The 26,107-nt window shown below is 62.3% G+C and overlaps 2 protein-coding genes across 2 annotated transcripts in view; one reads left to right on the top strand and one right to left on the bottom strand.

Annotated features, from left to right (window-relative positions):
- MAP3K11 (mitogen-activated protein kinase kinase kinase 11) overlaps positions 1-3,339 on the bottom strand; it is an 8,803-nt gene extending 5,464 nt beyond the window's left edge. The window contains exons 1-2 of the mRNA XM_024748495.1: positions 3,250-3,339; positions 1,700-2,997 (exon numbers count right to left, since the gene is read on the bottom strand). Coding sequence (XP_024604263.1) covers positions 1,700-2,438 — 739 coding nt within the window. The 5' untranslated portion in view covers positions 2,439-2,997; positions 3,250-3,339. The remainder of the gene's footprint in view (positions 1-1,699; positions 2,998-3,249) is intronic.
- Positions 3,340-4,113: 774 nt separating this feature from the next.
- On the top strand, positions 4,114-26,074 carry PCNX3 (pecanex 3). Its single transcript, XM_024749423.1, has 36 exons — positions 4,114-4,790; positions 5,162-5,349; positions 5,587-5,686; positions 5,809-5,848; positions 5,950-6,045; positions 6,270-7,397; positions 7,905-8,028; positions 8,111-8,289; positions 8,505-8,595; positions 8,986-9,121; positions 10,378-10,499; positions 11,303-11,456; positions 11,752-11,784; positions 12,061-12,232; positions 12,336-12,446; positions 12,798-12,889; positions 13,051-13,160; positions 13,309-13,414; positions 13,514-13,606; positions 13,794-13,944; positions 15,102-15,246; positions 15,598-15,775; positions 16,524-16,632; positions 16,793-16,922; positions 17,342-17,400; positions 17,501-17,716; positions 18,358-18,611; positions 22,308-22,538; positions 22,704-22,807; positions 23,115-23,262; positions 23,350-23,580; positions 23,655-23,928; positions 24,582-24,738; positions 24,832-24,965; positions 25,052-25,350; positions 25,427-26,074. The coding sequence occupies exons 1-36, from the start codon at positions 4,638-4,640 to the stop codon at positions 25,619-25,621; spliced, it is 6,243 nt and encodes a 2,080-aa protein (XP_024605191.1). The 5' UTR covers positions 4,114-4,637; the 3' UTR covers positions 25,622-26,074.
- Positions 26,075-26,107: the final 33 nt, after the last annotated feature.

Here is a 26,107-nt window from a genome sequence, read left to right as displayed (position 1 = left end):
CCCCCCCCGGGGCCCCCCCCCGCCGATGCCGCAGACAGCAGCCTGGGCCTAGAACTGGGGTCTGCGAGGTGGGAGGCCAGGCTCAGCAAGGCTAAGGGTACCCTGCCTGCCTTTCACCACCACCCAGACTCTGGGAGGGAACTGGGGGGGAGTAGGGGCGCAATCCCTGGCTCCTTCCTCTCCCACAAACCCCCTACCCCCAGCTCTTTCCTCCCCTGCAGGCAGCTGGGCTGGGGAGAGAGCAGAGGCTGGAACAGGGGCAGGAAGCCGGCCCAGGGGCAGCAGGAAACGCAGGAAGTGGTGGGGAGGGTGGGGAGCAGGAGCCTGGGCTATTGTTCCATTTTTTCTGGAAAGAAAACTGGAGGAAAAACAGAAGACGGGAGTCCCCTCCCCCCAGGCCTTCGGGGAATCCCCCTCAGGCTGGGGCAGGGAGTGGGGGTCCCTAGATGGCTAGGGCCCAGGAGGGAGGCTGAGAGGTGGGATCTGCCCCCTACTGTGGACGAGAGGAGTGGGTGGGGTCGCTGGCAGGCCTCCCCAGGCCCCTCTGGCCCTGGCAAGGACTTGGATATCACTGGGCCCTGGTGTTCTGCTCCCCACAAGCCGCTTATCCATGCTCAGCCCAGGCCAGGGGCCTCAAAATATCCATGCTCACCCCTCCAAGAGCCACCCGTGCCTCTGCAGTGACCTCACCGGCCCTTCCTTTTGCTCTACAGCTGCACCTCAGCCCCCAGCAGGCTCAGCCCAGGTACCCACTACAGTGCTGCGGCCTGCCTCCTTGCCTTTGCTCTTGTCAGGCCCTGCATCCAACTGGGTACCTTTCTGAACACTCCCTGCTTTGGGCTTGGTGTGAAGCTCGTCTGCTTTAGAAAGCCCTCCAAACCTGCCACTTGCTTGTCTTGGGCCCAGGCTGGGCAGTGTGTAGGACCTGAAATGGCTGGAGATGGAGTGCCTTACCGCTTGAGTCTTTCTTAGCCCCGCCACGCCCACTCCCAAGTGCTGATTCCAGGCAAAGCCCTCTTGGTGATCCAGCTGAGGACCCCATGGCTGAGGACCCACTGTGTGCTGGGCATCGGATGCCCAGCCTGTTAAGCCGTTTCACCCTCCCGATCACTCCCTTTTTACAGAATCTGAAATCGAGGTTCTGAGTTGAAATAACCAGCTAGAGATCATGCAGCCAGGGGGGAAGGGGTGGGGCCAGAATTCCATCCCTGGCCCCAGCTTTGACCACCACGGGGCAGGGGAAGAGGGTGGTTTTTCCCCCTTTGAGATTTCTGTTCTGGAGGAGCTGCCCACCACAAGTGGAGGGGGGAGGAGGCACCAACAGGACAACGGTGAACTTCAGGGGAGTTCCCTGAAGATGAGGGGGTGCCAGCATCCAGCACTCCTCCTTCCTTGAGGTAGTGGCCACGGTTAGGCAAGCTGCTTATGGTCCATGTGAGAGGTTCCAATTTTTTTAACTTGGCAGCTGTGAGCTGGGATCAAGGACTCTTTTTGGGGATGGGGCATGAAGGACTCTGTTGGGTGCCTGGAACTCCTGCTTTGGGGCTAGTGTGAGCCCACGGGCACCCCTGGTCAACTGAGGTTCCCCTAGGGGAGCAACTCCTGCCTCCAGTAGATCCCCAGGTAGGCTCAGCTAAGCGTTGTTAGTACGTGTGTACTTGGGCCATGCCAACCTCCACCCATGCTCCCCAAAACTCACTGTTGTTGGACTTGAGGTCTCGGTGGATGACAGGCACCAGGGCCTCGCAGTGCAGGTAGTGCATCCCACGAGCAATTTGCACGGCCCAGTTGACGAGCACATGGGGGGGCACACGCCGCCCAGCCAGGGCACGGCTGAGGGGCCCGCCGGCAGCATACTCCATCACCAGGCACAGGTTGGGCTCCTCCAGGCACACGGCCTTGAGGGCAATGATGTTGGGGTGTGCCAGCATGGCGAAAAGCCGGGCCTCCTGTCGCACGCTCTCAGCTGTCACGCTGATGTCTTCATCGGGGTCCTGGCGAGCTGCCTTCACAGCCACCAGCTCGCCGCGCCAGCTGCCGCGGTAGACCTTTCCGAAGCCACCGATGCCGATCACCTCCTCCAGCCGCAGCTCCTGGAAGCTGGCCATCTCGCAGGGGGGCGGACCGCCGCCCCGAGACACATAGTTGGACGGAAAGATGCCCACCTGGCCTCCCACCTGGCCCGCCCACCAGCCCTCATCGCCTGAGATAGCTGCATCCCGGGACAGCACCTCCACACGGTCGCCCTTCCGCAGGGCCAGCTCGTCCTGCCCATTGGGCTCGTAGTCAAACAGGGCTGTCCACACAGGGTTGGCATAAGCTGCCGCCTTCGGGGATCCCTCTGGCCAACCTCCGCCGCCGCCCCCACTGCCCCCACTGCCACCGCTGTTCCATGACCCCAGCGGGCTCTTGAGGAAGAGGTTCTTCAAGGGCTCCATGGCTGGGAGCTGGCGTTGGTGGGTGTGGGGGACCTTCCCTGGGTGCCCCTGGTCCCCACCCTTGCTGACTGCCGAGGCCCTAGTCCCGGAACCTGGGCATCCGGGCCCTGGCCCTCAGCCCCAGACCCACGCCTCTCTGGGGAGCCAGGAGTGTCGCCTCCCGGCCCCCCGCATCTCGGGCTTCCGGGGGAAGGCGACCTAGGGCAGTGTGGTCAGGCTCGGGGGGTGGGCCCCCGGGGCCTCCGGCGTCTCACCATGGCTGGCACAGAGGGGCCCGGGCGTCCCTCAGTCTGGAGCAGTCCTGGGAGTCTGGCTCCGGCACACGCCAAGTGTAAGGTGGGGCCAGCAAGGGGCAGCGCCTGGACTCCGGCTGGGTCTCTTTGCGCAGGGGGTGGCTGGAGTGTTTCTAGCTGGGCCAAGCTGCCTCTTCCCGGCTGGGCTCTCTCAACCCGATGGCTCCAACCCCGTTCCCTTCTTCCTCCTCCCTTTGTACTTTGGCCCCGGGGGCGGGAGGCAGAGGTGGAGGGTGGAGTTTCACTTTTTTCCGCTGTTCTCCCTCCTGCAGGAAACAGCATCAGATGACGCGGGCGGGTAGCACCGCTCCCCTCCCAGAGGCTGCGGGGCGACTGGGCCTGGGAGTTCCCGGGTAGGCGGGCAATGAGAGGCAGAAGGTGGGGAAGGGTAGCCCCGATCCCCCATGACAGCAGGTTTAGGGTCCAAGTTGGTTTCCACTAAGGACGGGCCATCCCCACTCTCTACATCCGCATCAGCAAAATTGGGGCAAAGAACCGGGCTTGGGAGAGGGGCAAACCCGAGTTTGGTCTTGGCTCCGAAGTTGCAGGGCTGTGTGACCCATCCTCTCTGCGCCTCATTCTCTTCGTATGTGAAACTGGGGCCTGAAGCTCAGCTTTGCAGAGCTAGTGGGATGGGGGTGCGTAAGACAAGGAGGACGGAACTGGCTGCACCTCGAGCTCTTGGAACGAGTTGTCTAAGGCTCTCCTCTTTCCCTCACCTGGGAAACAATCCACTTATTCATGCCTCTTCCCCATGAAGGGGCGGAAACCTGCAACTGCGGTCAAGAAATTTGCTCAGTGATTGGAATCAGAATAGCTAAACCGCCCTCGTAACTGCTGGATGGACCCCAATTGCCTTGAGCCTGTCACTTTAAGAAAAACGACGCTATCCTACTTCGACTATTCCTGCCTGTTCTTGGAGGATCGCTCTCTACAATCTTAAGTCTGAGCTCTGACCTGGAAGTAGGGGTAGCACGTGAGGTTTCAGGTCCATCGCTAAAAAGGGCGGATCTAGAGGGGCGTGCTCCCGTAGCGAACTGTCGCTTAAGCCAAGGGAGATCCGCGCCTCCATCCTTTTCCCCGCCTCTTGTAACTCACTGGGAGAATTTTGCGCCAGTTAACTCCGCCGTTACTCGATGGCCCCTCAACTATCCCTTGGGTTCCGCCCAGTGGTCTCCGCTAGATTGGCAACGTTTAGGTGTGCGCATGCGCCCAAGCGCTTCTGCCTTTCGGATCGTCCCTTCCCTTAGACCTGAACTTTGCGCACGCCCAAAGGACTCTCCCGCTTCTTAGCGCTCCACCACTTCCCTGCGCTTGCGCATTCAAGCCACCAGGTTTTCCTTTTCCGGGTCCCAACTGGGCTCGTTGGGCGCATGCGCCACTGCAGGTTGGCGGCTCGCGGCTCCTTTTTCCGGCCTCCCCCTTGGGCCGGCTCCCGCAGAAGCGGGGCGAGCGCGGAGCCCAAAACGAGTGACCTGTGACCCCGGAAGTGGACCTCAGGGTACCAGGGCTTTCCCCGGGCCGGAACCGAGGGAGCCGTCGCCTGCACCCCCAGAGCATCCACCCCACGCCCAACTCTGGATGCCGCCGACGGGTGCCCGGCCCGTGCCCTGCGCCTGCCTGCCGGCCCGGCCCTTGGGAGCAGATCTGGGCCGGGGGTGGGGGCCCGGACCCCGCCTCTGATGCGTCTCCACCCCCGCGCCTGGGTCTCGCACCGCTGACTGCCCGGGCCGGCCCCGCCCCCTGCTCGCACCCTAGCCCCACCGACCTCTCTCCTCCGCTGGGGGAGGCCATGGCGTGAGCGCGAGGCCGGGCCCCGGGGCCCTCGGGCGCCACGCGGGGCATGGGCCGGGGGCCGCCCCCATGAGGGTCCCGGGAGGAGGGCGCGCGCAGCAGCGGCGGGGCCATGGGGTCGCAGGTATTGCAGATCCTGCGCCAGGGGGTGTGGGCTTCGCTCACCGGCGGTTGGTTCTTCGACCCGCACCAGAGCACCTTCTCCAACTGCTTCCACCTCTATGTCTGGATATTCCTGCTCACGTTTCCTTTCTTGCTGTACATGGTGAGACGCTGCCGCCACCTGTAACTCCCGCCGGGGAAAGGGAGGGCAGATGTCACGGAGGGGTGCAACCTGGCAGGGATTCTGGGCTGTGGCTTGGGCACTAGGATGTAGGAAGAGGACTCAGTGCGGAGTTTGGAGTGTGTGGAGGAGAGGCCAAAATTTTCTGGCCTGGGTGACCTTGAGACCCTCACTTCGTTTCTCTCCAGTTAGAAAGAAGACAGGGCCCTCCGCCAGGGCCTTCTTACTAGTTGTATGCAGGGGCGATGAAGTCCTGTTGTGAATTTGTGAATCCTAGCTTTGACTGTGGCGTTAGGTCCACCCCACGGGGGCAGGGCTGTGTGAAGAGGGACCTGACTTGCTGCCACCTCCAGGTCCTGCCCCCCAGCTTGATGGTGGCTGGTGTGTACTGCCTTGTGGTGGCTGTCATCTTCGCTGCCATCAAGACTGTGAACTATCGGCTGCATGCTATGTTCGACCAGGGCGAGATTGTGGAGAAGCGCAGCTCTACCATGGGGGAGCCAGAGGAAGAGCCTGCCCAGGGGGACGGCAGTCTGCCCAGGTGGGGCGAGGCAGGGCCTGTGTTGGAAATGGAGGGTCCTTGGTGCCTGGGCCTGAGCGCTGGAGGATGGAGAAGGGGCTTAGGGAACATTGGGTCCAAGAACGGTTGAATGTTCTATGGTTGGCCCTGGATTTATCAGGGGGATCTGTGCGGAGAGTAGAGTGATGGGGATGTTGGGAGAAGTACTGTATGAAGAGGGAGGGTTAGCTGAAAGCTACTCTTCTTTTCCACTGCTAGGGATCCTGGAGTGGAGATGACAGTATTTCGAAAAGTGAGTTCCACACCCCCCGTACGCTGTAGTTCTCAGCATTCCGTGTTTGGCTTCAACCAGGTCTCGGTGAGTGGTCCTGGCCCTCTCCCTTCCCCACTCCTCTCCTGAGAGCCTGTCCCCAACATGGGTATGTCCTGAACCTACTTTTTGCCCTGTTTGCTCCTTCATACTTTTTTTTTATTGCTCAGGAGTTGCTGCCCCGGATGGAGGACTCTGGGCCCCTCAGAGGTAGGTGGCTGCTGTTCAGAGCTGAAGGTGGTGGTGTGGAGTAGGGGATGGCGCGTGGAGGCCTTGAGGTCCTGCTGACGCCTCTGGGGCTGTGGTTGCAGACATCAAGGAGCTGGTGCGGGAGCAGGGCAGCAACAACGTGATCATGACCTCTGCCGATCGAGAGATGCTGAAGCTAAGCTCACAGGAGAAGCTGAGTGAGTGGGCATGTTGGCAAGAGCCTGGGGAGAAGACTAGCTGTCTTGTCTTTGAGTCACCCCAACTTTTACTTCCCTGGGCTCTCTGTGTTCTCTCAGATTGGACCTCCTCTGTGTCTTGCCCCACCGGGTTCTCAGAAAGTGGGGCCATAGGACCCCCTCAGCCACCAGTCTCTTTTGTAGAATGCCATTCTGTCGTCTTCTGTCTTCTTGTGTTCTGATAGTTGGAGACCTCCCCCAGACGCCTCCAGGGGCTGCCCCAGACCCATCTCTCCCCAGCACGGACTCCTCAGAACGTTCTCCCCTGGCTGGAGATGGCGCCCCCTGGAGTGGGAGCAGCGTGGCTGACACTCCCATGAGCCCCCTGCTGAAGGGGAGCCTCAGCCAGGAGCTGAGCAAGAGTTTCCTGACACTGACCCGGCCCGACCGGGCCCTGGTGAGGACCAGCAGTCGACGGGAACACCGCCGCGGAGCGAGCGGCTACCAGCCCCTGGACCGGCGGGGCTCGGGTGAGCCCACACCCCAGAAAGCCGGCTCCTCAGATTCCTGCTTCAGTGGCACTGACAGGGAAACGTTGAGCAGCTTCAAGAGCGAGAAGACCAACTCGACCCACCTGGACAGCCCCCCCGGTGGGCAAGCCCCCGAGGGCAGCGACACAGACCCACCCTCGGAGGCAGAGCTGCCCGCTTCACCAGATGCTGGGGTCCCGTCAGATGACACACTGCGTTCCTTTGACACAGTCGTAGGAGCAGGGACGCCTCCGGGCCCGGCTGAGCCGCTCCTGGTTGTACGGCCCAAGGACTTGGCCCTGCTGCGGCCTAGCAAACGGCGGCCACCTGTGAGAAGACACTCCCCCTCTGGCCGTGCCCCTCGGCGGCCACTGCTGGAAGGCGGGGGCTTCTTCGAGGACGATGACACCAGCGAGGGCAGTGAACTGAGCCCGGCCTCCAGCCTCCGGTCCCAGCGCCGCTACAGCACCGACAGCTCCTCGTCCACTTCCTGCTATTCCCCTGAGAGTTCTCGGGGTGCGGCGGGGGGGCCCCGGAAACGACGGGCCCCGCACGGGGCTGAGGAGGGGACGGCTGTGCCTCCCAAGCGGCCCTATGGGACCCAGCGGACGCCTAGTACCGCCAGCGCCAAAACGCACGCCCGCGTGCTGAGCATGGACGGGGCAGGGGGTGATTGCCTGAGGGGCCCCCTGGCTGGCTCCAAGGCTGAGCTGGAGGTCCAGGCGGGGGTGGAGCTGGCAGCCGGTGAGCCCGCTGTGCTGCCCGCCGAGGCCCGCCGGGGACCTGCGGCCAACCAGCCTGGCTGGCGGGGGGAGCTGCAGGAGGATGGTGCTGTGGGGGGAGGTGAGTGCCGGCTCCAGAGCTGGGGGGAGGCGAGCTCGGTAGGGACGTGGGTTTGGGCCAGGGGCAGCTGGAGTGGACCTGGTCAGCCTCTGTCTCAGGCAGCAGATGGACAAGGACGCAGCGACCTAGTGACGTTGGCTGCCAGGCGTCTCAGATGAGCAAGGCTGGAGTGGTGAGGAGACCGAGGCAGAGACCTCAGGCGCCTGGCTCCAGGTCCTGCAGGTAGCACCTGGGCCTCTGCTCTTTGAGGACTCTGAGTAGCCATGCTCATCCTCCTGGGTCACCAGTGGGGCAGAGCAGATCACGTCCTTGTTTCCACATGTGGAAACTGAGGCCCGCGTGGTTAGGTGACCTGGCTGGGCCACAGAGGCGGGATACGGTTGGACTAGGCCTGACCTTTAGCTCCATCCATGCAGGGGCATCTGTCTCCCCCCTTCCCCCAACCCTCCCTCAGGCTCTGTCCAAGCCTCTGTCACTTAAGCTCGGGGGGCCTCTCTCTCTGGTCAGCTGCCGAGGAGACTGGCAAGCGGGACCGCTCAAGCAGCGTGAGGCGGGCACAGGCCATCCGGAGGCGTCACAATGCCGGCAGCAACCCTACCCCCCCCGCCTCGCTCATGGGCTCGCCGCCCAGGTGAGCACCTGCCGGCTGCTTGGACGGGAGTGGGGGCCGGCTGGCTCTAAGGGGTGCTGACCATGAGCCGACCCCTCCCCAGCAGCCTGCAGGAAGCTCAGCGGGGCCGGGCTGCCTCCCATTCCCGGGCACTGACGCTGCCCTCTGCCCTGCACTTCGCCTCCTCGCTGCTGCTCACTCGGGCCGGCGCCAACGTGCACGAGGCCTGCACCTTTGACGACACTTCTGAGGGTGCTGTGCACTACTTCTATGACGAGAGCGGTGAGCCCCTCCCCCGGTCCGTGGCCAAGCCTCTTTCTCTCCCGCTGAGGGTCGTGGTCCCAGCAGCTGTGCTCTTGGTGCCCAAGGGCTGGGCTGCCATCCAGGGGAACCCAGCAGAGGGTTTTCCTCACTTGATGGCCCTGGTGCCCACGTGGGTTGGGCCTCGGTGCTCCTGTCCCTGACAGGCTGCTTTGTGTCCCACGCTTGTGCCCCAGGCGTGCGGCGTTCCTACACCTTTGGCCTGGCTGGAGGCGGCTACGAGAACCCTGTAGGGCAGCAGGGCGAGCAGGCAGCCAATGGTGCCTGGTGAGTCTCCAAGCTTGGGCTCTCCCGACCCAGCAGCCAATGGGCTGCCATTTCTGGGGAATTTTCTGTCTTCCTTCTTTGGGCTGGGCAGGGGCAGCTCAGACCTCTAGGAGGAGAGGAGGGTGGGCGGCGGTGAAGGGTGGACCTGCAGGGATCCCTTAGGTCTCTGGTTCCGCGGCACTTCCAAGCAGGAGACTTCCAGGGTCTTCCAGGAGGCCCAGGACCTGGGAGGGAGGCACTTCTGCCACCTGATTCCTCTGGACACCCCTGTGCTCCTGGGTATTGGAGCAGCTCCCTTGGGCCCCCAGTCATGGCCTGGCCTTGGCCTCGACCCCATTCCTTTCCCAGCCTCACCCACAGCCCCGACCCTCACGGCTGCTGTTCCCACAGGGACCGCCACTCGCATTCCTCCAGCTTCCACTCGGCTGATGTCCCAGAGGCGACAGGTGGCTTGAACCTGCTACAGCCGCGGCCCGTGGTCCTGCAGGGCATGCAGGTGCGCCGAGTGCCCCTGGAGATCCCAGAGGTGAGGAGCCAGCATCGGGGAAGGAGCTGCAGGGGGCGGGGTGCAGACCACCAAGCATCCACCCAGGCACCAGGAGGGACAGGTCACCCTGAGTGAGGGCTCCAGGGGCCTTGAGATAGCTGTCTTGACCTTTGATGGCAGGGTGCACAGGTCCTGGACCTGAATGGCTCAAGGAGTCGCTTATTTATTTACTCGTTCAACGAACATGTCTGGAATAGTTTTGTTTGCCCTGGAGGGGCCACAGTTAGTGGGGACGGTGGGTGTTAGCAGTGGCACTTGGAGAAGGGGCAGTTGAGCTCGCCTGGCAGTGGCAGTGCTGCCTCCTGTGCTGGGCGCCTGACGTGGGGTGTCTTGAGGCATGCTGTTCGAGCTTGTCGGTCTCAGCAGAGCTAGCAAGAGCGCCACCTTTCGTTCCTGAAAGCGTCCTGACGTAGGCAATAACTGATGTGGTTGGCCAGGGAATAACAGAAGTACTAGGGACGTATGAGACACAGACTCAGTTAAACGACAGTCATGAAAGTAGCACCCACACACCCAGGGCCACAGAGAGTCCACGGGCAGCGCCCAGAAGCCCCACGTGCCCCTTCCTGACGCGATTATTCTCTTGACGGTCACATGGGATAGCAGTGTTATCCTTCCACAGCCGAGGGTCTCCACCAGAGGCAGGGGCTGTGCTGCGGGGCTCTCCAGAGCCCAGCACAGGGACAGGCTCGTAGTTGTATCCCGTAAACACTTGTTGAATTAAAGACACGAGAAGGCCAAAGAGATTAAATAGTTGGTCCAGGGCCTCGCAGTGCTGGCACCGGCACCGAGGCCCGTCCTCAGGGCTGGCGCTCCGTGTGCTCCAGGGTAGGGGGGTCTGAGTGACCCTGAGGGCTCTGTCTGGGAGGAGGGTAGTGTTTGTGCTGGCTCCTGAAGGATAAGGTGGATTTCTCTGAGCCCAGGAAGAGACGGGAGATGCTGCCTGAGTGGGGAAGACAGACGCAGGAGCTAGTAATCCTGGCGTCCAGCAGTCCTGGAAGCCCCCACGGCCACTGAGCCCCGTCCTGGGAAGCTGGAGGAAGGAGTAGGCCCTTGGATGAAGGGTCAGGGCAGGCCGCGGGGCTGCTACATGGTGGGGACTTTCTGTGTTGACCAGCCAGTGTGTGCTGGGGGGTGGCAGTGGACCACGGGGGCGGGGGGTGCGGGGCTGATGGCCGCGGCCATGGGGACCGCAGTTTGACCTGCTGGACCAGGACTCCCTGCACGAATCCCAGGAGCAGACACTGATGGAGGAAGCGCCGCCCCGGGCCCAGCACAGCTACAAGTACTGGCTTCTTCCCGGCCGCTGGACCTCTGTGCGCTACGAGCGGCTCGCCCTGCTGGCCCTGCTGGACCGGTGAGCACCCACCCCCTCATCCCCCAGTCCTTGATCGTCCCTGGCCCCTGGCCTTCCAGACTCTGAACATGTGGAGGCTGTCATGGCAACAGAGAACCTACCTGCTGGGGTTGCTGAGGGTGCGTGGAGAGCTGGAGTCTGCAGTGGGGTTTCTTCAGGTGCTTCTGGGTGCAGAGGGGCGGCCGAGGGGGTGGTGCTCTGGTCACTCCTCTCCCAGAGCTTTGCTGGAGACGTTGTTCCTGTTCAGTGTGTTATTTTTTATTTGCTTCTGGGTGAGTGTCAAGTAAATTGAATCCTGTACCCTGAAAAAGCTAACGAATCATCTGTCTTAGCTTTCCGTGTTTTCGGGAGGAAACTGAGGCCCAGAAAGTGAGAGAGATCAGATGACGTTTGTTGTCGGGGTGAATGATTTGGGCCTGGAACCTGTGTCCTGGCTTCCTGTGTTCTGGATTTCTCCCGGCGCTGTGACCGGTGTTTTGGGGGCATTGTCTGTGTGCGTAGCATAGCGAGTGGGAGCCGGAGATGGGCAGATGCCAGAGTGGTGGCACCTGAGGCCTCAGGGTCTAGAGGGGGCAAAGACTGGGATCGGGATGCAGGGTAGCAGTGGAGTGGCTTCCTGGAGCGGGTGCCACCTGGCCCTGGCCCTGAGAGGGCATAGCTTCACATACTCAGGATGACGGCTGGCGTGGACACCGGCCTGGACATGGGCCTTTGTGGCTGGCTCCTGTTTCCCCCAACCCCTAACCCCTTGCCCGACTAGCAGGTGAGGAGGTGGGTGTGCTCTGACCCTGCTCTCTCTCCAGGACACGGGGGCTGGTGGAGAACATTCTCGGTGTCGGCCTGAGCAGCCTCGTCGCCTTCCTGGGCTACTTGCTTTTGCTCAAGGGCTTCTTCACCGACATCTGGGTCTTCCAGTTCTGCCTGGTCATCGCCTCCTGCCAGTATTCCCTGCTGAAGGTCAGGCCTGGCTTCCTGGGTCTCTTCCCTCCCATCTCTTCCCAGATGCACCCCCCTTCCCAGGATCCCTCTTGAGCGGGTTGAGCTCGAAACCCGCTCGAAAGCAGTTAAGATGCTTCAGATCCCCTGTAGCCACCCCCCATCCTACAAATGAGAGAGCTGAAGCTCAGGACAGTTCAGGGGCCTGCCCTGGTCATTCATAAGGGCCCAGAAGTGGAATCAAACAGATCCTGGGGCCTCTGACCCTCCCGTGGGCGCTGGCTCTCATCACCAGTGTAGCTCTTGTCTCTTCCAGAGTGTCCAGCCTGATGCAGCATCCCCCATGCACGTGAGTACCAGCAGAGCAGCACCTTTCCCCACGAGGCTCAGGCCTGGGTCCTGGGCGGGACTGAGACCAGGTGGGGAAGGGGTCGGGTGGGGGAGAGGCAGGGCTCCCTCAACCACCCACATCACCCCTAGCTCCTTGGTCCTTCTGCCCCCAGCATGCCAAGCTTTCTATCTTGGACCCAGGGCCAGGCACGGGACATGTGAGCGTGTGTGTGTGCACGTACAAGTAGGGTGTTCAGTAGGGGAGGCCTGGCTCCTCACAGGCACCCCTCCCCAGGGCCACAACTGGGTGATCGCATACAGCCGGCCTGTCTACTTCTGTATCTGCTGTCTGCTCATCTGGCTGCTGGACGCCCTGGGCTCAGCTCAGCCTTTCCCGCCCGTCTCCCTCTATGGCCTCACGCTCTTCTCCGCCTCCTTCTTCTTTTGCGCCCGTGATGTAGCCACTGGTAAGGCCGGGCAGGGTTGAGGTTGCCCAGGGAGCGAGGCCCCAAGGGTGGGCCGAGGGGCAGCCTGCAGGCTGACCGGGCCTCCGCTTCCCCTCCCCGCCAGTGTTCACCTTGTGCTTCCCGTTCGTATTCCTCCTGGGCCTCCTGCCCCAGGTGAACACCTGTCTCATGTACCTGCTGGAGCAGATAGATATGCACGGCTTTGGGGGCACAGGTATGGGGCCCACGGGTGGCTCGGGGGTGTGGGGGCCGTGCGGGGCCCAGGAGGGGCTGTGGATTAGGGCTGCGGCTCTGGCTGCTCACTGAGCCTTCTCCCGCGGCGACATGGTGGATTCTGAGAGCCCATCTCTTCCCCTCCCCTCCCTTCCCCTCCTGTCTCCTCCGCAGGCAAGTGGTTTAAACCCAAGAATGCCAGGGGTTCCGAAGGCCTCTCCGGGCTGGGGGGAGCCGAGAACAGTGGGCTGGGGATGGGGTCTGGGGGAGTTGAGGGGCAGCGGAGGGTGGTGGGGTGGGCGGCCGCCAGGCGGGAGCTGGGCTTTACTAAAGGCTGTCGCTCACCTCGCAGCCGCCACCAGCCCACTCACTGCGGTCTTCAGCCTCTCGCGCAGCTTGCTGGCTGCTGCCCTGCTCTACGGCTTCTGCCTCGGAGCCATCAAGGTAGGGATGACCTGTCGGTGGCGGGCATACTGAAGCCCAGGGGGTTGTTGGGACAGGGCTGTGAATTGGGCTCAGCAGTGGCTTCTCCCACGGTTGGGGGACCGCCCCCCGCCGCCATGCTTATCCTCATCCCCTCTGACCAGCATGGGTTCTCTCCCCAGACTCCTTGGCCAGAACAGCACGTCCCCGTCCTTTTCTCTGTCTTCTGTGGCCTCCTGGTGGCGCTGTCCTACCACCTAAGCCGGCAGAGCAGTGACCCCACCGTGCTCTGGTGGGTGCCCGCATGTACCTGTCCGTGTGCGCACGCGTACACGTGTTTGCGTGTCTGTCACCACCTGACATGGCAGGGGTTGGGGGGTGTCTGTGGGAGGAGGGCAGCCTCCCCAGACCCAGGCCCTGACTCTTCTCACGCCCCCCAGGTCCCTGATCCGGAGCAAGCTCTTCCCCGAGCTGGAGGAGCGGAGCTTGGAGACGGCCCGCGCCGAGCCCCCAGACCCCCTGCCAGACAAGATGCGTCAGTCAGTGGTGAGGACCGGCAGTGTCAGGGTCTAGTCTTGGGGTGCGGGGGTGTGGTCAGCCACTGGGTGGCGGGGACACCCAAGCTGGTGTTTCCTGACCCTGCAGCGCGAGGTCCTGCACTCTGACCTGGTGATGTGTGTGGTGATTGCTGTGCTCACCTTTGCCATCAGTGCCAGCACCGTCTTCATTGCCCTGAAGGTTCGTGTGGCGCAGGCCACCCCTCCCCCTCCCCCCACCTCAGTTTCCGCCGGAGCCCGATTGCCCTGAGGGCCTGGGCAGCCATGGCCTCACGTCCTTCTCTGCCCCTGGCTGACCTGTACCAGGTGGCTCCATGGCCCTGTGGCCTGTGTCCCTTGGCTGAGCCTCCCGCCTCTCCCTCTTGCAGTCCGTGCTGGGTTTTGTGTTGTATGCGCTGGCTGGGGCCGTGGGCTTCTTCACCCATTACCTGCTGCCGCAACTCCGCAAACAGCTGCCCTGGTTCTGCCTGTCACAGCCCGTGCTGAAGCCGCTGGAGTACAGCCAGTATGAAGTGCGCGGTGAGTGCCCCCCGCCCCAGGCTGGGACCCCTCCACGCCTCCTGCCCTGATTTCCAAGTGGACCTGCAGCCTGATGGGAGCACAGGCCTCGCAGCTCAGAGTGCCAGCAGGGGGCAGCCTCTGCCCACACCTCCGCGTCCGCTCTGGCACTGGCCCTGCGGCCCCTTCACTGCCCTCTGTACCTGCTCCTGCGCCCGCTTCAGCCCATGCCTCACTTTCACCCTGCCTGCTTTGCCCTTTTCCTACCTGCCTCACAGTCTCTGAGGAGATGGGAGAAGTAGAACTCCAGGACCTTAAAGGGACACGTTGTCGAGAATTACAAGTTGGCTACCAACAAACTACATCAGCCTGGCATGCGTTTTTACTTGGATTCTGCAACACAAACACCCCTGAGCCTATATTTAAACACCTGGATTTGTTTACTCTTTTCTTTTTTTCTTTAATATTTATTTGTTTATTATTTTGGCTGCTCCGGGTCTTAGTTGTGGCGCACGGGATCACCATTGCAGTTTGTGGGATCTTTAGTTGCAGCATGCAGACTCTTAGTTGCGGCATGCATGTGGGATCTAGTTACCTGACCAGGGATCAAACCTGGGCCCCCTGCATTGGGAGCGCAGAATCTTACCCACTGGACCGACAGGGAAGGCCATAAACATTTGGATTTGTTATGCAAAGGTCCACATGCCTTTGTTTTCATAGACAATGAAGGATTTTGCCCACTGGGCCAGCATCTCCATGTGGCTGAAGTCAGCTGGAGCCAAGTGGCAGGGGCCCCTTCAGAAGGGCCCTGAGGCTGAGGATCACTGTGTACTTGGGCCTCACCCTGCCCGCCCTGGCTCCGGTGGGCACCTGGGGTGTTGTCATCAGCCTTTATTTCACAGACAGCCGACTGGGCAGAGCACCTGCCCTAATCCCCCAACACACCCGACCTGGGCCTCATCGGCCTCATTGCCCTCATCTGGGCTGCCAGAGATCAACCACCTGCCCCGCAACCGCTCAGAGTCTCTAGGGACCCAGAATGCCACATCCCCACGTCCTGGGGTTTGCCGTCTGTCCAGGTTCCTTTGGAGAGCACACCTATCCTGCCCCGTGGTTGGAGGGGAATGCGGAGGACCCGGTGCTAGACAGCAGTCCCACCTTTCCACCTTTCGTTGCAGGTGCTGCCCAGGTGATGTGGTTTGAGAAGCTGTACGCCGGCCTGCAGTGTGTGGAGAAGTACCTCATCTACCCTGCTGTGGTGCTCAACGCCCTCACAGTGGACGCCCACACGGTCGTCAGCCACCCGGATAAGTTCTGTCTCTAGTGAGGACCGCCAGCCCCCTGCCATCCCACCGTCTACATCTCCGTGTGACACGGGGGGAAACTGAGGCCCAGAGAGGGAAGGACACCTGCCTCAGTTGCCCAGCAAGCTTAAGTAGGCCCCTAGCTCCTGACACCCTTTCCGGTGCCGCAGCTGCCTCTTCAAGAGCAGATGTGTCTCTCCAGTGTGCCTGAAGGGGGTGACCTCTTTAGAGAGCAGAGACGAAGAGGCACCGGGCCAGAAGAGCAGGGGCCTGCCCAGCAGAGCCCAGGCCAGGGCCAGAAAGGGATGGGCACCCACACCCACTGTGCTGAGTCTCCGCCCAGTGCCTAACGCCCACCCCTCGCCCACAGCTGCCGGGCGCTGCTGATGACCGTGGCTGGGCTGAAGCTGCTGCGCTCGGCTTTCTGCTGCCCCCCCCAGCAGTACCTGACCCTGGCCTTCACCGTCCTGCTGTTCCACTTCGACTACCCGCGCCTCTCCCAGGGCTTCCTGCTCGACTACTTCCTCATGTCCCTGCTCTGCAGCAAGGTGAGACTGTGCAGCAAGGCTCCAGGCTGTGCAGCGGGAGCAGGCCTCTCGTGCCTTGGTGTGGGAGACCTTCCCCAGTCCACGTTAGCCACACTGGGGGCCTTCGCAGCGGCTCCTGGCGGGGCAGCGAGCATGCTGCGGTTTAAAGTGGGTAAGTGATTTGCCTCAGGTCTCCTGGAGCATTGGTGATCAGCTGGGACTTGAAAAGGACCGTTCCCCGGCTCTGTGCTGGAGTCTGCAGTGGTGCCTGCAGGGTGACCCCAGTGCAGGCCTGAGCTTTCAGCTCACTCATGTGGGCATTCTAGTCTGGTTTCTGGCCTGGCCCAGGATGATGGCGATCCAGACTGTGTCCCCCTCTGAGGGCAGGGCCTGTGACTGTCTCTTAACTCCTGGTAGCACAGTTGAGGCCCAGCCTCATCTCTGAGAGTGGCATGGCCTGAGCAAGTCTGCTCTACCTTCTCGAACCTCAGTTTTCCCATCTGAGAAATGGGACAGCAGTAGGAGGCTCCCGGAGTGGTTCTACGAATTAAATGGCTAACGCCCCCTTGGTTGCTTTGTCTGGAGCTGCTGATGGTATCGGGGGCTTCGAGGCAGGTCCAGAGTGTAAGAGCTGGGAGTGATCTTGAGCTTGACTCCCATGTAGGCAGCAAGTGGCGTAGCCCCAAGGCTCTGAGTGGGTACTTGGTGGACCCCCCCTCTCTGTGAGTGATCTGCGTATCTTTTACCTTCCCCCCTTCCAACCCTGCAGCTGTGGGACCTGCTGTACAAGCTGCGTTTTGTGCTGACCTACATCGCGCCCTGGCAGATCACGTGGGGCTCGGCTTTCCACGCTTTTGCCCAGCCGTTCGCCGTGCCACGTACCCAGCCTGCCGCCTGCTGCCTGGGCGCGGGTGTGCAGGGAGGACCGTGGCCTGGATGGGGCTGGGGGCCGCCAGGCGGGCTGGCACGGGGTGGGGGGCTAGTGAGGGAGGCCGGGGAGGGTCCTGCGTGCCTGCCACCTCCTTGACTCGTGCCCAGACTCGGCCATGCTGTTCGTTCAGGCCCTGCTCTCCGCGCTCTTCTCCACGCCGCTCAACCCCCTGCTGGGTAGCGCCGTCTTCATCATGTCCTACGCGCGGCCCCTCAAGTTCTGGGAGCGCGACTACAAGTGAGTCTCGTGGGACACAGAAGCAAGTTCCGGGGGCGTCCCTGAGAGAGACTTGGCAGAGGAGCGGGATGGCTGCACCGGGGGGCAGGTTGCGGGGAGACGGGAAGGAGTTTGGAGCCCAGGCTGGGTGGGGCGCTGTGGGCTTCGGTGAGGTGGCTGACCCAAACGAGGCAAAACTCGAGCCAGGCCGAGGCCTCGGGCTCACACCCTGGGCTTCCTGGCTGTGTGGTCCCGGGTGAGTCCCCTCATGTCTCTGAGCCTCAGCCTCCCCCTCTGTCACGGGGCTGTCGTGACGTCTGCCTCAGAGTGCAGGGGTGCGGGTTCGGAGGGGAGGTGCTTGGGGCTGGTGGGAGCAGTCGTTAAGCCCTGGGCAGCGTTGCCCTCTCGGCCACCTGTGTTGTCGCTCTCTCTCTGAACAGCACTAAACGTGTGGATCATTCCAACACCCGCCTGGTCACACAGCTGGACCGGAACCCTGGTGTGTACCCGGCCATCGGGGGCTTTCGGGTGGGGCCTTTCTGGAGGGAGCCTTGCTCACGTGTCACGTTGTCCATCTGTCCGTCCATCCTGGGTTCCAGGAGCTGATGACAACAACCTCAACTCGATCTTCTACGAGCACTTGACTCGCTCGCTGCAGCACACGCTGTGTGGGGACCTGGTGCTGGGCCGCTGGGGCAACTACGGCCCCGGCGACTGCTTTGTTCTGGCCTCCGACTACCTCAACGCCCTGGTGCACCTCATCGAGGTCGGCAACGGCCTCGTCACCTTCCAGCTGCGTGGCCTCGAGTTCCGGGGTGAGTCGTGGGGCTGAGTTTGACGGTGTGTCGGGGCTGGACTCTAGCCCTGCTCTGCTCCGGTTTGCTGGGGCCCTTGAGCAAGGGGCTCTGTCCGCCGGGCCTGGGTTTCCTAGTCCGAGCAGTGAGGCGGCAGGCTCTCTCCGGCCCAGCCCCGTCCCTGCCCTGACTGTGGCAGGTCTGTAGCGACCAGGCTGCTCTGATGAAAGCTCGGACCTGGAGCTTCCGCTGGCCTGCTCTGCAGTCTCAGGCCAGGACCAGGTGGGGGGCCACACATGAGCCCTGGTGAGTGAGCCGGCTCCTTGCCCTCAGGAAGCTGTGCCTGGAAGATGCCAGCTTCAGAGGGGCTCACAGATGCACAGGGGCTCTAGGCACAGCTCGGGAGCAACACAAGCCTGAGCTTCAGTCTTTGCGTCTATAGATGAGGGACCAGACCCTGTCCCCTCCCCGCAACCCTCAACGACCCAGTTCCACCCATCACGGCCACTGGGAGTCAGGAGAAAGGGGCTTGTTTGTTAATCGGTTCACTTAATAATGGTTACTTGCGTTGCATCTCGGGGAGGTGCCTGGGCACTGTCTGGGGAGGAGGTAGGCTGGGGTGTCCCTGTGGCCCCCTGACTGGAGTGCCCCCTTCCCCGCAGGTACGTACTGCCAGCAGCGTGAGGTGGAGGCCATCACAGAGGGTGTGGAGGAGGATGAGGGCTGCTGCTGCTGCGAGCCTGGCCACCTGCCGAGGGTCCTGTCCTTCAATGCCGCCTTCGGGCAGCGCTGGCTGGCCTGGGAAGTGACAGCCAGCAAGTACGTGCTGGAGGGCTACAGCATCAGTGACAACAACGCTGCCTCCATGCTGCAGGTCTTCGACCTCCGCAAGATCCTCATCACCTACTACGTCAGGGTATGAGGGGCAGGTGGCTGGGGGCAGGGGTCCCCGCCGGTGACTGCTCACTGGCCAGGAGCATCCCGAAGGCCATCCTCTGGATCCTTGGGGGCCTGTTTTGCCCAAGGGAAGCAGAGGCCTCAGAGAGTTTAATCAGCCTCCAAAGTGTCAGTGTTGGACAGCGGGCCTCAGAGGCCCATGTGACTCTCTGACGGTGGGGAGCCCGGGGCGGCGGGCTCCCTGTCACCCTCCTCCAGGAGGCTCACAAGGGGTGGTGAGTCCTGGGGGCCGGTGGGCAGCACGTGCACAGATCCGCTCTCTGGGAGGGGCATTGCTGATGCCAGCCTTCTAGAGCACCAGCCCCGCCCCACACCCCCCGCCCAGTACAGAGTGACGGTAATAGAACAGTGGTGGCAGGAACGACAGTCTTAGGAGCAGCTGCCAAGCAGCGGTGCTCACTGAGGGCTGGGCTCTGCCAGGCACCTCTCCTGAGCTGGGTGAAGCCCTCCACACCCTCCAGGAGAGGTCCCGCTGCCTCAGATGCGGGCAGTGACTTGCCCGAGGCCCTAGAGTCAGGAGAAGTGCCAGAGCTAGGCTTAGCCCAGGCCTGGTCCTCGCTGTCTCAGCCTGGGCACGCCAAGCCGGGCCTGAGGGTCTCGAGGCCTGTGGTGACATGGCAGGGGGTTGGTGAGGCACGGTGTGGGGTCCGAAGGGAGCTGTGGATTGGGTTCTGGGAAGCTTGAGGTATCGCCTTCTTTGCTGTGCCTGTCAACCCCCTTGAGAAGTGGGGATTCTCGCAGTTCTGTAAGGTGGCAGGGATGATGAGGGCATACAGGAGCGGGGTGAGTAGGGGCTCACAGGTCCCCTCACGCTCTCTTAGCATCTTCCCTGGGGCTTGTCGTGGGCCCAGAAGGGGTGGCCTGTTGGAGTCCAGGTGAGCCTGCCCACCTGAGGTTCTCTCTAGGGCAGTCCTGTGCATTCCCTAGCTGTCCTTCACTGCCAGTGGGCACCCCATCTGTGTCGCTTGTCAGAGAAACTGCACTTTCTCTGCTGTGGATGTTTCCACCCGTCCACTCCTAGGGAAGGGCTTGTGAGCCTGCCCCATACTTATCGTCACCAAGAAAGAGGCTGTGGTCCAGAAAAAGGCACTCCCAGCTGCAGGTCACCCAGGGGTTACGGTCCTGTCCACCTTCCTCTCCCCGTCTCCTGAGAGGTGCTCCTGCCCAGGTCTCCCCACTTCCTCCCTCTCGGCCAGTGTGGGCTTCTCGTGGCGGTGTAGCAGACCCCAGCCAGGCCCCCGGCTAGCAGGCTGAGATGAGCGCCGCCCCGTCCAGCTTCTTGAGGGGAAGCTGACTTGCCGCAGCTGCCTCAAAGGCTGGGCAGAATCACGGCCGTGTGGAGGCGCCTGGAGGACCCAGGGAAGGCTCTGCCCAGGATGGAGCGTGGGCTGAAGTTTGGAAGGATGAATGGGAGCTGCTGAGGCGGGGCCTGGGGGGAGGCAGGTGTGCAGGGCAGCCCCACAGGCCTGGGGCAGTTCAGGGATGTGTCCCATCCAGCCCTGGGCTTGGCAGACCAGGCGGAGCCTTCCTGTGCAGATTTAGCCCCCCTTGGCGCCTCCTACCCCTTGTCCTTCGTGGAAGTCACTGAGTGCAGTTGCGTGAGAGATTCAGTGCAACTCTCGTGGCCACGGAGACACTGGCCCTCACATCCACCTGCAGCCAAGCCTTGGGGTGCTCTCAGCATTTCCAAGCCCAGGCACATTCATTCTGCTGTTGGATTCTTTTTTTTGCGGTACGCGGGCCTCTCACTGTCGTGGCCTCTCCCGTTGCGGAGCACAGGCTCCGGACGCGCAGGCTCAGCGACCATGGCTCACGGGTCCAGCCGCTCCACGGCACGTGGGATCTTCCCGGACCGGGGCACGAACCTGTGTCCCCTGCATCGGCAGGCGGACTCCCAACCACTGCGCCACCAGGGAAGCCCCTGTTTGATTCTTTTAGTAACTCTTGGAAGAGGCAAGGTCAGTGTAATAGGCCCCTTTCACAGTTGAGAAAACTGAGGCTCACGGACCCATCCTTGCAGTTAGGTGGGATGAAGGCAGAAAAGGTGCCACAGTCGTGATGCTTATGAGGATTCAGTGAGCTGCCCCGCGTGAAACACGGAGCAGAGCCACTGAGCTGCCAGCAAATGCTTGCAGGCGGGCGCTGTTACCCTGAGAACCACTCTCAGGGCTGGGCCCCAGGATTGCTGGTTCCGTAGAACCGCGTGCTTGTGCAGGTTAATGGAGCACTTCTGTGTGCCAGGCCAGCTCCTCCCCCAGTCCCCAAAGGTTTTTTTTCTGGTTCTTCTTGGGGGCTGCGGAGATGCCCTCTGAGCAAGAAGGTCAGTCTGGAGCCAGTCTGCCTGGAGCCCAAGCTGCCCCACAGCCCTCCTGCCCCCATTCACCCCATTAGGCTCCTGGTGCCCCTTCCTCTTGGTAAGGGGGCCACCCAGCCTTCCCCAGACTGCCCACTCACCTGCCACAGCCGAGGCAATGCTGGGGCCAGGCTCCCAGCTACCAGGCAAGCTGCTGTATGCCGGAAACCGAACTGACGAGGCTCCACCATGGCCTCCAGGCGTCCCCACCATCACCACCCAGGGAGCTAGCTGAGGCCCTTGGCTCTTCCTGGCTTGTACTGTGGCCATTTTGCCCAGGCTCTTAGCCTTTCCATGTCCTACCAGAGACAGCCTGCTGGACTCCCCTACTGCCTAGGTGCCCTCTGTTCATGGCCAGCTACGCCAGCCTCCCCAGCTCTGGACTTCCCACCCTTCCCCCGGGCAGAAGCCCATCCCGTTGGCTCCATCCCAGGGAAGCACACAGAATCCCAGTAACCTCACTGGCTGCCAGCTGCCGGCCTCACACTGCCCATCCATGCTGGCTGTGTCAGCTGCCTACTTCCAAGAGCTCCTCTGCATTTGCCCAAAGCCCTGCTTAGAAGCCAGCAGAATCTCTTAAAGGGTCCAGGAGCCCCGGACTTTGGGCACAGATGCCGTGCCTCTGGCTTTTTTCTGAGGGGAAGCCCTGTGGCCGTCACACTTCAGCTGCCTCAAGGGGCCCAAGACCTAGGGGCATTTAGGCCCCACTGGCCTGCAGGCAGCCCCACGACCTTAGTCTGACCTTCTGGGGCCTCTGAGGTCTGGATGCCACAGCATCGTGGTATTGTGGTGCTGGCCAGCTCACCCTGCCCTGCTGTGTAATTGCGGGCAAGTCTGTCGTCTGTCTGGGCCTCAGTTCCCCTTACAAACAGGGCAGGAGGGAAGGGCAAGCGTCCGAGCACTTGCCACAGTGCACCACCCTCCAGGGGATGCTCCGTGAGGAGGACTGCTTCCTGTCAGCTTTCCCCTTCCCCCTCCCTGGCCGAGAGCAGGGCAGCAGACTTGCCTGTGGGTCTTCAGGGAGCTGAGATGGGACACAGGATGGGCGTCCCGGGAAGCTGACTTCAGCTCAGTCTGAGGGAGAAACCTCTTTTTTTTTTTTGGCCACTCCGCATGCCTTCTGGGGTCCTGATTCCCTGACCCGAGATCGAACCCCTGACTTTGGCAGCGAAAGCATGGAGCCCTAATCACTGGACCGCCAGGGAATTCCCACGGAGAAGCCTCTTCACCCTGACACTGTCTCCTTCAGTGGCCAGGGCAAGGGCGCTCCCCCAGTCACTGACCCCAGCCCTCTACTCCCAGAGCATCATCTACTATGTGAGCCGCTCTCCAAAGCTGGAGGCCTGGCTGAGCCACGAGGGCATCGCGACAGCCCTGCGTCCTGTGCGGGCACCTGGCTATGCTGACTCAGACCCCACCTTCTCACTGAGTGTGGATGAGGACTACGACCTTCGCCTCTCTGGCCTCTCGCTGCCCTCCTTCTGCGCCGTGCACCTGGAGTGGATCCAGTACTGCGCTTCCCGGCGCGGCCAGGTCCGGCCACCGCTACCCTGGGGCTGCCTTCCCCCTCGGCCTACCCCCTCCCCGTGCAGGTTCTTCTCACCCTCAGCCTCCCTTGGCCTGGGCCCCAGCCCCCACCCCAAGTTCCCTGTCCCAGGTCTGAGCTGGGCTCTGGGGACGGGGGTCCTTGTGCCGCAGCCTGTGGACCAGGATTGGAACTCGCCGCTGGTCACGCTGTGTTTTGGCCTGTGTGTGCTGGGCCGCCGGGCCCTGGGGACAGCTTCGCACAGCATGTCGGCCAGGTGAGTGCCCGCAAGTCCAGCCGGGCCTGTCACTCTCCCCTCCTCTACCTCCATGAAGAGCTCTGGGCCTCTGGCCTCAGCCCCCAGGGGCCGCGTCAGTCCTTCCTTCAGTGGCTCTTTTACCCATGGTGACTTCGCCTGCTCCTCACCGCCCTGTGAGGGACGTGGGCAGAGGTTGACCTCGTCAAGATGGCAAAACCAAGGCCCAGCATAAAGAGCCGTCTCCGCTCTGACCACTGCACATAGAGGCAGAGCTCAGGAAGCCAGGAGCCCCCTGTGCATTCACCTCCCCGCTCCTCTTCCCCAGCCTGGAGCCCTTCCTCTACGGCCTGCACGCCCTGTTTAAGGGGGACTTCCGTATCACCTCCCCGCGCGACGAGTGGGTCTTTGCCGACATGGACCTGCTTCACCGCGTGGTGGCACCCGGGGTTCGCATGGCCCTCAAGCTTCACCAGGTAGGGAGAGGTGTGCCCAGGCAGGGTGGGGCGAGGTCTCTGCCCAGGCCAGGGGCCGCCGGCCTCAGCCCTCCGTCCTTCCCGCAGGACCACTTCACGTCCCCAGATGAGTATGAGGAGCCGGCCGCTCTGTATGACGCCATCGCCGCCAACGAGGAGCGGCTGGTCATCTCGCACGAAGGCGACCCGGCCTGGCGCAGCGCCATCCTCAGCAACACGCCCTCGCTCTTGGCGCTGCGGCACGTCTTGGACGACGCCTCCGACGAGTACAAGATCATCATGCTCAACCGGCGCCACCTCAGCTTCCGTGTCATCAAGGTGGGGACGGCCGCTCGCCCGACCCGGCCCCCCTCCGGGCGCGGCCTCCTGACCCCCGCGTGTGGCCTCCGCAGGTGAACCGCGAGTGCGTGCGCGGCCTGTGGGCTGGGCAGCAGCAGGAGCTGGTGTTCCTGCGCAACCGCAACCCCGAGCGCGGCAGCATCCAGAACGCCAAGCAGGCGCTGCGCAACATGATCAACTCCTCCTGTGACCAGCCGCTGGGCTACCCCATCTACGTGTCGCCCCTCACCACCTCGCTGGCCGGCAGCCACCCCCAGCTGCGGGCACTGTGGGGCGGCCCCGTCAGCCTGGGAGCCATCGCCCGCTGGCTTTCCCCCCCCCCCCCCCGCCTCTAGCCCGCGAGGCCGGGGTCACGGGGCAGGAAGCCGGGGCTCGGAGAGAGGAAGCGGCTCTCTCCGGGGTCTGACTGAGGAAGTGCTGGAGCCAGGATTGAGCCCCGGGAGCCGACCCCTTCCCCGAGCTGACCCCTTCCCCGAGCTGACCCAACCGCACACCCCGCCCCCTCAGCCAGAGCTGAATGTGGCCTTTAGCCTGAAGCACCGTTGATGACGCTTCCCTTTTTTTTTTTTCTTAAGGTTTATTTATTATTTATTTTATTTGTCTTTGGCTGTGTCGGGTCTTAGTTGTGGCACGTGCGATCTTCGTTGAGGAATGCGGGATCTTTTGTTGCAGCGTGTGGGCTTCTCTCTAGTTGTGACGAGCGGGTTTTTCTTCTCTAGTTACGGCGCGCAGGCTCCGGGGCCCATGGGCTCTGTAGTTTGCGGCACTCGGGCTCTAGTTGAGGCGCGCGAGCTCAGTAGTTGTGGCATATGGGCTTAGTCGCCCTGCGGCATGTGGGATCTTAGTTCCCTGACCAGGGATCGAACCCGTGTCCCCTGCGTTGTAAGGTGGAATCTTTACTACTGGACCACCAGGGGAGTCCCCGATAAGCCCTCCCTTAAAAGCCCTGTAGGGACTTCCCTGGTGGTTCGGTGGTTAAGACTCTGTGCTTCCGCTGCAGGCGGTGCGGGTTCGATCCCTGGTCAGGGAATTAAGATCCCACATGCCACGCAGTACGGCCTTAAGGGGAAAAAAAAAAAAGCCCTGTAAAGTAGATGGCAAAAACCTTTTAGAAATGGGACTCTGCGTTCTGATATGGTAGGTGACCTGTCTTGGGTTGGGGACTTGTGCTTGTGAGGTCTTTGTATCTCCCACTCCCTACCAACCTCTTGTCCACCTCCCATCCCCCAGGCTTCATAAGGGCTGTGGTGCCGGCTGCAACAGCGGCGGGAACGTGGATGACTCGGACTGTGGTGGAGGCGGAGGCTTGACCTCCCTCAGCAATAACCCCCCCTTGGCACAACCCACACCTGAGAACACAGCAGGTGAGCAGGCAGGGCCGCGCTGAACCGCTGAGTGGAGAGGCAGCCTAGCCGACTGAAGTCTCTGCCCTCTTATCTGTCTCCCACAGGTGGTGGTGACCAGCCCCTCCCACCAGGCCCTGCCTGGGGCCCGAGGCCCTCCCTGAGTGGCTCTGGTGATGGGCGCCCCCCTCCTCTGCTGCAGTGGCCACCCCCTCGGCTCCCTGGACCATCCCCCGCTTCTCCTGCCCCCACTGAGGGTCCCAGGCCCTCAAGGCCCCCTGGCCCTGGCCTCCTTAGTTCTGAGGGTCCCAGTGGGAAGTGGAGCCTGGGGGGTCGGAAGGGGCTAGGGGGATCCGAGGGGGAGCCAGCCTCAGGGAGCCCTAAAGGAAGCACCCCCAAATCTCAGGTAAGGTTCTTATGGGAAGGTCGGGTCCTGGGCAGCTCAGGTCTGCTCTCCTACCAACCTATCTCCCCTCCCTCAGGTGCCCCTAGACCTCAGCCTCAGCCCGGACATCAGCACCGATGCCTCGCCCCCCAGAGCAGTGCAGGATATTCCGTGCTTGGACAGCAGTGCTCCTGAGAGTGGCACGCCCACTGGGGCCCTGGGCGACTGGCCTGCCCCCGCTGAAGAGCGTGAGAGCCCAGCTGCCCAGCCCCTGCTGGAGCATCAGTACTGAGTGGCCTGGTGCCCTCTGGGTCCCAGCCCAGGATTCAGAAACTCGGACCCCCAGCCTTTGGCCCTTTCTGCTGGACCACAGAACTGAGTGGCTTTGGCTCCCACATGTGAACCCTGACCTCTGGCTGCCTTAGCCAGAGCACCAGAACTGAGTATCCCAGACCTCTGACCTTGGCCCCTGATCTCTCATCCTAATTCAGGGCCTGGGCTCCCCAAACTGAGGCAGGCAGCCTCCCAGCTGGGCCCTAAGAGCCAAACCCGTGGGCTGGTCCTGCTTCAAGCCCATGGCCAGAACTGACTTGGCCCCTCGGCCTGCACTGCCTGCTGGGGTAGCCCCTTGGCCTTGGACTTGGGGCTGAAATGTGGGGAGGGGGGTTTCTTTTTCTTTTTTTTCTTTTTTTTTTTTTTTCGTGCTTCGGAGACACCAGAATTAATAACACTATTTTTGATTTTGGTTGGTAGTTTCTTCTTCCATCTGGGGGTGTTT

The sequence above is a fragment of the Neophocaena asiaeorientalis genome, unplaced genomic scaffold (assembly GCF_003031525.2).
Source record: "Neophocaena asiaeorientalis asiaeorientalis breed wild unplaced genomic scaffold, Neophocaena_asiaeorientalis_V1.1 scaffold43, whole genome shotgun sequence".
NCBI classification, from domain to species: domain Eukaryota; kingdom Metazoa; phylum Chordata; class Mammalia; order Artiodactyla; family Phocoenidae; genus Neophocaena; species Neophocaena asiaeorientalis.
This window is presented reverse-complemented; position numbering and strand designations above follow the sequence as displayed.

Coding starts and splice junctions, on each gene's coding strand:
- PCNX3 (XM_024749423.1), top strand. CDS start 4,638: ATGGGGTCGCAGGTATTGCAGATCCTGCGCCAGGGGGTGTGGGCTTCG. Junction 16,633..16,792: donor CCAGCCGTTCGCCGTGCCAC/GTACCCAGCCTG, acceptor ACTCGTGCCCAG/ACTCGGCCATGCTGTTCGTT. Junction 25,351..25,426: donor GAAGCACCCCCAAATCTCAG/GTAAGGTTCTTA, acceptor CCCCTCCCTCAG/GTGCCCCTAGACCTCAGCCT.